The 10218-nt window shown below is 34.5% G+C and overlaps 1 protein-coding gene across 1 annotated transcript; it reads left to right on the top strand.

The window, feature by feature from the left end:
* Positions 1-7901: 7901 nt before the first annotated feature.
* On the top strand, positions 7902-8646 carry LOC114736595 (protein DMP4-like). Its single transcript, XM_028924453.1, has one exon. The coding sequence runs from the start codon at positions 7929-7931 to the stop codon at positions 8556-8558; it is 630 nt and encodes a 209-aa protein (XP_028780286.1). The 5' UTR covers positions 7902-7928; the 3' UTR covers positions 8559-8646.
* Positions 8647-10218: the final 1572 nt, after the last annotated feature.

Below are 10218 nucleotides of genomic sequence, written 5' to 3'. Positions count from 1 at the left end.
AATAGGAATAAAATTAAAATTTGTTGAATTTTAAATAAAAGATAATGAAATTTAAGGTGTTTTTCTGTGAAACGTGATAAAAATAATTTACAAATAAGATATGAAAAGTAGTGTATAAATGGTGACTGAAAAAAGTGTTCTCTCACGGCCATCCCAAACAAACACTACAGCACTAGAACGCCTTGTGTGACGTATCCAGCTTGCAAGTTGACGTCGCTTGATGATTTTTCTCAATTTAATAGCCAAATCCTAACTCCTATGCATATCCATCCATCATTACACAATGGTGTATTACTGTGTTACTATTATAGTTCGTTGTTATATTGCGGGACGCAAATAAAAGCCGATTCGTTTGCTTGGTTTACTTCATCTTTAAGTGGACGACTTTGCATTCCTTTTCCACAAAGAGAATCCATTCCCCAGAACTGTTCTTTTCTTTTTAATTCTCATTCGCGAAATGATTACAACGCAGAAAGGTCACGCCTTCACATAAAAGCAATAAACGAGATTGAAGAAAGGTCTCCTTAGCGTGATGTCATATTACATCATCGTGTATGACCCTAAATTAAGTTAATTAATTATGTACTGATACAAACCACCTCAATTCATACGCGCATAATGTGTTCCTTAATCAATTACATACTTGCATTTAATTTGAGGGTTTTTTTTTTGTGTTCAATTTTTATTTTGTAAATCATAGCAATATGTATTTGTTTTGGCTTCTGATCACTCTGGACTTGTTTAGATTAGCTTATAAATAGTTTTTCAAATGTGGTTTACCGAATATAAAAATAAATATGTAAGAAGAGTTTTATCTTAATTTATGTGAACTTGTTTAAAAGCCTACTTTGAAGGTAACTCTGCGAACCCTTCATCCGCAGATCTAAAAGAAATGAAGAATGAAATACTACCTCCGGTCTTTAATATAAGTCCCCATTTGATTTTTATGTTGGTCCTAAATATAAGATCTCAGTCCATTTTGTCTCTCATATTTACTCAATTTTTTTCAAGATAGTCCTTCTAATAATTATAGTTTTAACTAAAGTACTTAAGTAGTAAGGATATTTGAGGAAGACAACATCTATTTATTATAAATAACTAACTTAATTTTTTTTAAAATTTTTTTTAATTAATCAACTGCTTCTTATAATTACAATCATAAATAGTAATATACAGTGATCGATGGTCAGGTGAAAAGAAAGATCAAGTGGCGATCTTTTCAGTGGTCCAGGTGACGAACGACCAAGTACTTTTGCAGTCTTGCTAATTCGGAGTTGATAGACCAAATATTCCCCCCAAAGTACTACAGTTTTATATAATTATATAAAATAATCTATCAGTCATTTTTTTTTTTTTGACCGGCATCAGTCATATTAATTGTTAGGGGAGAACGTTGCTATAATTTCAAATTTTTGAGACGACATTAAACCCTAAGAAAGTTTGATATTTGAATGCTCTTTTTTTATTTATAAATAATTAATTTTTTTAATATTTGAAAATTAGTTTTCTAATTTCTCTAACATGTAGGATCGAAGAGGGAGTATTTGTTTCAAGTTTTTCTGCCTTTTCTGAATCATGTGAAGGCAGATACTTGAACCCTGCACAACATCTGGCTTCAACACACACATGGAAGAATGCTCATGTCATCTGATTATGGTCTATGGAATGGCACAGGCTGAGACTGGGATGAACCCCATCGAACATAACATGTTTTGGCCGTTCATCAACTATGTCAAATTTTATTGGTAAATTTATAGTATGATTTTATTTACCATCATCATCACTATCTTGGCTGTTGATGTCGTTTCCTGTGTGTCAGAAGTTGCTACAAGGAACATGGGTCCAAGACGCTGGGGAGGATACGTGGGACCAAACATCAAAGATTTTGTGGAAAAGGAGACTGTTGGTGGAACCAACCCATTTTAGACTGTCCCATGCTACTTCCATTATTGTCCTCTTACCCATATATTATACTATGCACACTTCAGCTCTCTCCCTCACTTTTTTCTTCTTCTGTGTGTGTGATTAATTAAAACTCACTGAACTTTAATTTTGGGGTTGGCATATAACCCACACCTTTTCTCCCACTTTGTTGGTACCTTTCTCTTCTTTTTGTACAACGCAATGCCCTCTGTATTCTTAATCAGTAAAATGATTAGTGGACTGAGATTTGGAAGATCCTCTGTTCCTGTTTTGTCCCTTTAATCCATACCTGTTTAACACCAAATTGCATTTATACTCCTTAAACCTCCTCCTTTCTCCCATTCCCACATGGACCTGGCTCGATAAGCATATTCCCACCATCATCTCCATATGCATATACTGTGCGAACAATTCCTCTGTTTTCCACTTGGCGCTTTGCTAGGACAGAGGAAGATATATTTTCATAAGAAAAATTCATTCTTAAATGTGTGAACTAAATTATCTGAACAGCAATGATTGAGAGATGGAGAGTCTCTTGGGTTGTTCTCTCTCTAGCTAGCTAGCTGGGCAGGATGTTGATTTGAGGTGATTTTAGAGAACAAGTGGCGTAAGGTGGCTCCATGAATCCCAATAATAATATACCCCTCCTGTCTTTAATATAAGATATATTTAACTAATTTGATTAGATTTAAAAAATTAAATAAATTACTTAGCTATAAAAAATATGATATATTTTTTGTAAAACACTATAATCATCTTTTTTGATATCTTTCTTCGTTCTTTTACTTGATTATGGTTAAAGAAACATCTATAGGATTATTTAAAAAATTTGATAAATATGAAAAATATATCTTATATTTATAACCAAAATCAACTTAATAGCTATGTCATGTATTAAAAACTGGAAGAATATTTCGTAGTTCCTGAAGCTTGTATGGGCGTGGGGTTGCATTATTGTACAATTCATTCCCTCCTTATCTTCGCTCACATGGTTTGGTGAAGGGATAGTCACTCGTTAACGATTCCAAAGGACAATGGCAAGTGATCCAGCCTCACCTGATCGTGCTCCATTGAGCAGAGATTGAAATAGTTTATAAACAATTTTTTTATTATGATTTATAAAATATGAGATAAATATGTAAAAAAAAGAAATTGTTTTAACTCAGCAAAATGCAGTTAAAGTGTTTATAATCTGATTTCAGCTCCTTTTGACCCGTTTCAACCCGTTTGGATCCCTTAGCTCCACGTGCTCATAGATCATTGTTTAATTAATGCTTTTGACTTGAACGTGCACAAATTTGAGATCATATCATGACTTCATAACATAAGGGTATGGTTAGTCGCGTTTATAGAATGGCGCGAGGAAGGGGAAAAATATAAGGGGCACAAAAGAATCCATTGAACGCTAGCATAATTGGCCGGTGCTGATACAAAGCGTTGATAATTTAGAGATGATAAGATGGGAGATTCCAATAAAGAGACGAATTAGTTCAAAGTGAGTGTGTGTGAGTGTGATGGGTCCAAAGTGATTGATGGATGGATATTGTTACTTGCCTTCGTATCCATCTGTTCATGCGCTGGATTCTCTACCATGGCTAGCTTGTTCACATTATAATACTCTTTTTTTTTTTCCTAAATATAAAAACTTACTAATTAATTTATAAATATCATCCGTTCTAAATATAAAAACCTATTTTTAGTATAAATTACAAATAAATTTTTATATTGATAATTAAAAATAGTATTAAATAAATTAACTATTTGTAAATATGTGTGTTAATTTTTTAAGATATTATTTTTAATCGTTTTCAATAGAAATCAAAGGGACTTACTATAACGTATAAAGAAAAATTATTCATTAAAAAGTCCTGTAATAGTTAAATAACTCGTAGTGATAACTTTCAGTGTAATAAATAAAAATAAATTTTAGCTGTTCACTTGTCATTAAATTTTTTTATAATTATATTCTCTTTTTAGGACTTTATAAATTTCTAAGTGGTACTCTTATAGTCTTATTTATAAAACAGAAAAAAGAAAGTTTTTAGTCATATTTATAAGATAGATAGAAAATTTATATATATATAAATATGTAATTTTACTCTTCATTTATTATTATGTTGACTTTATTTTTATAGAATATAATGTATATTAAATATGAATAAAATTAAAAATTAATAAATTTTAAAATTTTTTATTTATATAAAATATATTAAAAGTAATTTATAAATGTAATTAGAAGAGCACATGACCAGATGACATATTCAAAGCGTCCTTTTTCCTGGTAATATTGTTATAATTTTTTTTAAAACTTTCACATGTTTTAAATAAATATAATACGTCTGCTGGTCAATAAATAAATAAATATAATACGTCAGTTTTTTGTTTTATTTCGGTGGGGTGGGGATAGGGTTGGAGCCTTGGGGGAGAGAAGCCATCGATTCTTTGCAGTCTTTTCCATTTGACAATTCCCAAAAGACGAGCAATGACCCCTGGGACAAGCTATCTAGGACTGCCCTATAGCTTCTTACTGGACACACTCCCCGCGGGGGGCCAACCTTCCTTTTTCGGATACAGTAGGTATAAATTTTCTTTTGTTTTAAGGTACATTAGCATATGTTTGATTTATTTGATGTAATCACTGTGTTGCCCATTTCACAGAGCATCTCAACCTCTGCATGTGAGGGCAGTGAATTTACTCTTTTCCCCTCACTATCTTTCTTTGTTGGCCAATTCCTGAAATGCATGTCCCCGCCCCCCCTCTTTTCACGCCCATCTTTTAATTAATCAATGCCTTATCAATCATTAAAGTCACAATATACCTCTCATTTGCTATTAACGCATCAAAAAGTAGCCTATAAAGTGAAAAACAGAATAACAAAAAAGGTGCTAATGCAAGCATTCAATCACATTTCACATAATAAAACACACTTTTTTAAAAATTTATTTCTGGAAAATACTTCATAAAGTTTGAACTTTTTTAGAATATGGAAGCATAAAAGAGCAGCATGAATGAATGTAGATCTGCCCACCGGCCCTCAAATTGAGGGAAAGCGTCGGGAACAAATCAAAAGGTACGAGAAACAGAAAAAAGTAGAGCCTAACCAGGAAAAAAAGATTCAGGGTGATCAATTATTAGGCAAGGGAAATTTTAGAGACCTTTCTTTTTCCTTTTGCCCCATCACTACTCCCCAGCATGCTTGTTCATTTCGTTCCTGCTAGTGCTCTGAAACGTAAAAGGGTCGCCAAATCTACCTTTTCACAGTTCATGCAGCTCATCATTACTATACTTCACCCCAAGTCCTCTTTTATTTCCGCCATAATAATCGAATTTTATTGGACTTGGAAAGTTTATGGATTAAAGCGGGTATGAACAGTTTTAGTTCATGATTGTTCTTGATTTGGCCGGGTGACACATTGATTTGTGATCATATTAAGGGCTTGAAGGAGCAATTGAGATTTAACCATATAAGGGGTCCATCCAGTTATGGCTAGTGGTGTCATTTCTGGAGTCATAATTACTCTTGAGGGCATGATTTTGGAGTAGTAGGTAAGGATAAGAATAAAAATAATAACTGGAGCAGTTCAAATCCTAATTCCAATCCCGTCAGCTTAACGTAATTATTCTAAGAGATTTTTGGATCCTGCAAATGAATTCTGTAGTTTCACCGCCTTGTGCTTGATTTCTCAGGAGTTTTAGAGCCAAAATGAATTTCAAATTAAGTTCAATGACGACCCCCCATAAAACACTGTCATCATTATTATTTTTCAAAATGTTTTGAGGAGGAATTTTTTTATTGGTGAGACTTCAAAATCAGGATTTATGCTATTACCGGCTTACCTAACCCAGTGGACCAGATTGTGCACCCGAGTTATCCAGTTAAGATTCTTTCTCAGAGGAAGTGACGAAGGACAGAGAAAATAGCCAGAAATATAACATCTTGTTTGTTTATAAATTATAATTGAGATTTTATAATTAGGATCGAAACTAATATATTATCAAGATGAGGTAGTATATATTTATATATATGCCTTAACCTGAACAAACAGTCAAACAGCACAAATTCCGTCATCATTGTCCTGTGATAAGTTTCAATATTACTTGGCAAACCAAATGATAACAATAATAATACCTCATACATGCTCTCTGTTTTCTCACTTATCAACCAATGGTCTGAGTTTCACTGAGTTCCTGGAAAGGTGAAGGACAGTCAAATTATACAAATTTAATGACAGTCATTTTAATTTAAAATTTTGAATTCCTTGCATTTAATTTTCAAACTTTGTAGTTGAGAAGTATATGTTGATTTTTACATTCTGCAGCTCTTTTATCATGTATGAGATTTAATGTTAAATTCTCTCAATAAAAGAAATCCCCACAACCTTAATACCGTCACCTGAACACCACAAACATTATTGATGGTATTTTTGTCTTGTAATATTCTTAAATATTGTTTCGTAATAAAGTTAAAGAAAGACAGAAAGAAAGAAAGAGGGGCGGTTTTAAAATAATGGGAGTGGTATATTATACTACTAGTATGATATAATGTTACACAAGCACGAAAATTTTCCAAGACAATTGACCTATTAGTTAACTAAAATCGACCTAAACTGCTCAACTAATGCCTTAATTTATAGATTACACCTAATCATAGAAACTTCCTCTTAGTCTCTCAGGTCAACTATATATATTGAGGCCACATTGTCAATGACGTGGCTTGTCCCGTTGTCGCTTTCTTTCTTTTTCATGAGACATCCTCACTACATACTGACAAACTCAGTGTACAGCCACGCTCGGTAGGCTTTCCTGATCAACAATATCAAAAATTAGTCTGTTGTTCTAAAACCAAATAATAAAACAATTAAAATTTATAACCCAACCTACGAACAATTTTAATAATAATGCAAGAAAAGTGGTTGCCTTTCTTGGTATGTTGCATTGTCCAAACAAATGATATACATAATAAAAAAAAGTTCGAATCATGGTCGGAAGAGTTGCACCCATGCTTCAAAACAATAGGAAGCCCATATGCCTCGATTACGTGATGAACCAAGATTCGAATTCCCGTTGGGAGAGGTACTTAAATTTAGTGTCCGACAGTGCCTCGAATAGGAAGATACATATGCTTTAAAAAAAAAAAGAAGCCCATACGCCTGAGCCCAATAACATTTTAGTTTTGTTTTTGGTCACAATGGGGTCTTGGTATTTTCATTTAGTTGTTGGGCCGACTTGGGCTTCTGGGTTGAATAATTTGCAACTGAAAAATTGAAGGCCCAGGAGAAAATTTTCATAATACCACTCCTCTGACAACCGCAATAAAATAAAAGGCAAATGGCAGAAAAATACAAAAACAAATAAGCCAATTCCTGTGATGTTTTTGACTATTTTTATAATGATTTTGACAAGTCAAAATTTATCAAAATTACCAATTTGTTATTTTAAAATTTAATAGGTATTTTTCTGTTATTCTTTCAACATAAAACAAAGTTTGCAACAATGGATTGGATCATATTTCGAACACGTTGAAAAAAGGTGGGAAAAAAAGGTAAGTACGTGGAATAACGTAAAAGTAACAGAAAACAGATACTAGTTTGCGCAGGCAAGGCAAGAACCGAGCTCAGATTCACGACATAAAAAATATAAACCATCCTCGGCTCCGCACATTTTTAATGTTGCGTCTCAGCAAAAACATTCCCTTATCTTGCGTTTGCGTCCCATATACTTATAAGTTAACATAACTGAATAAATTCTCACGCATTTTCTTTCTTCCTCACTTAACTCTCTTCCATGCTATTATAAAATCATCAAGAGAACCAAAAAGTGCAAGCAAAGCTTGCAGAAGATTATAAGCCCAGTATTATCTCGGCTCAGACTTCATGTTGCTTCCAAGGCATCACAAAACTCTCACGTCTATCTTCTTCTTATATAAACTCATATATGCCTTTTCAACACTGCGATTTATATCAAGCTGGTCAAAGGAATTATTGAAGTTTTCAGGTTTTGAAAAATGGATAGTAGAAGCCATGTGGATGACGATCACGACGACGACGAGAAGCTGCCACTTTTGCGGAACAAGGACGTGCCGGAGGCAGAACGAAATCTGATTCAGAAAGCAATCAGCCTGACATTTCAGAGCACGGCTCACTTAGCCAACCTTCTGCCCACAGGCTCGGTGCTGGCGTTCCAGCTTCTGTCGCCGATCTTCTCGAACCTCGGAAACTGCGACGCCGTTAGCCGATCCATGACAGCTTTCCTCGTATTTCTCTGCGGAGCGTCTTGTTTCCTCCTGAGCTTCACCGATAGCTTCAGAGACAGCAAGGGTAATGTGTGTTACGGGTTCGCCACCGTGAGGGGCTTGTGGGTGATGGATGGGTCCATGAGGCTTCCGCCTCAGGTTGCGGCCAATTATCGCCTGCGTTTCATAGATTTCGTGCATGCGTTCTTGTCGGTGTTTGTTTTTGGTGCGGTTGCCCTGTTTGATCAGAATGTGGTGAGTTGTTTTTTCCCGGCGCCGACGAACGAGACGCAGGAGGTGCTGACGGCGTTGCCGGTGGGGATCGGCGTGATAGGAAGCATGCTCTTCGTTGTTTTCCCTACTCAGAGGCACGGGATTGGCTTCCCTCTTTCATCTACCTGATGTTTAATTAATTTACTTATTTTGTTGAAATATGTTAGTTCCTCTGTAAATGAAAGGGGGTAAACAGATCGATGAAAACTTCATTCAATTAAAGGGACTCGTGCATGCATTTGGAACAAATTATAGGATTAACGATATTTATCCTTTTAAATGTCATTGTTACCCTTTAAATTAGATGGATTATTAAGGTCTCTTTTTTAACTGATTGAGGGTTGAGTTGAATTGTGAAAAACATAAGAAATAAAATCAACGTAAAAGTGCCTCATCGATCTTCTGTTAAACTAAACAATTTGTTAGCCTCCAATCCGATCCCCCTGATCATCGTAGTTTTGTCGTGAGTGCCCAATGCCCAATCTTGTCAAATCGCTGTGTTGTTTTCTTGCTAGAACGATGTAAGTGTGATGTCACTGGTCACATATAAAACCGCGAGATTATCACATATAAAACAACGAGATTATTACAAAGACAAGGGCTTCAGCCCATTGAACAGATTAAACAAACTCTAGGAATGGCAAATTAAGCAAATCCGGGAGAATTATCCAAATAGTGGAGCTGAAGTTTTTACGCACTACGTTTGAAGTTAACGTAAGCCATTTCCGGAGGTTCTGAATGCAGAAGAAGTTCGGCATTTTATGGTTTATTCTTCACAGATCTCGTGCGTGTGTATTTGCTCTCATGTAGTATGCACTTGCCTAATTTACACGGACGTGTATATGTATACATAGAGTTATCGTGTGCATGCAGGTGTACAAAAACAATATGATCAGCAAACCAATTTATATATGTAAAATAATATATATTCACATGCAAATAGTACTAATGTTTAGTGCCAACCATGGGGATGAGCAGCTCGTTGTTGTAATTAAGGAAATCTGGATTGTCTAAATCTAGTAGTTTCAATGATCTAGATTTTAGAGATTTTTAATTTTTGTTTAGTGGACATATCCTTCCCAATCCTAGAAGTCAGCAGCCAGACGGATAGCTACTAGCTAGCATTAAAAATGCAAACTTGTAAAATAATATCTCGTCCAGTTTTTTGTTGTTTTTTTTTCCCCCCTAATATCCTCTCATGCTAATTTTGCCTAGCTTATCCAACAGGACCGGGATGCATATTTTTTATCCTATTTTTTTTTGTGGTAAAGAAAAGGAAAAAAAACTTAAGTGATTTTCTAGCGTAACCGATTTAAATGTTATCTTTAGATGAGTAGCATCCAAAACTCATCTTTTTTGGACAATCTTGATTTGATCTGAACCATCAAGATTTAATTTTTTCATGGTCAATATTTAATTATCAATTAATTGTTTTTTAAATTAATAAACTATTTTTTTTGAAAAAGTGATAGTTAAAAATTATTTTCATTCTAAATTCTATAATTATTAAAATAATTATTTAAAAAAAATGAATCCGAGGATCAGAACGATCTAAAAAGAATTGATGAGCACTCAAACCCCTTCCTGAATCCAAAGGACGACACCTAAAGATGATCAGCTGGAGACAGAGGCCATTTGGGCAAATTCATGACAATGAAAATAAATCTATTGAGGAGGATATGGCCGACCACTTGCCACGTTCGGCCGAGCAAAGGGACACGAAATTGACAATATTCCCCCAATCATCCAATATCTGTTGGGCCCCTTCATTCACTCGCTAGTCTTGTTT

The sequence above is a fragment of the Neltuma alba genome, unplaced genomic scaffold (genome assembly GCF_004799145.2).
Source record: "Neltuma alba isolate B1F8T4 unplaced genomic scaffold, ASM479914v2 tig00013347_pilon, whole genome shotgun sequence".
Lineage (NCBI taxonomy): Eukaryota > Viridiplantae > Streptophyta > Magnoliopsida > Fabales > Fabaceae > Neltuma > Neltuma alba.
This window is presented reverse-complemented; position numbering and strand designations above follow the sequence as displayed.

Excerpts from the sequence above, each read along its gene's own strand:
- LOC114736595 (XM_028924453.1), top strand. The coding sequence starts at position 7,929 with ATGGATAGTAGAAGCCATGTGGATGACGATCACGACGACGACGAGAAG.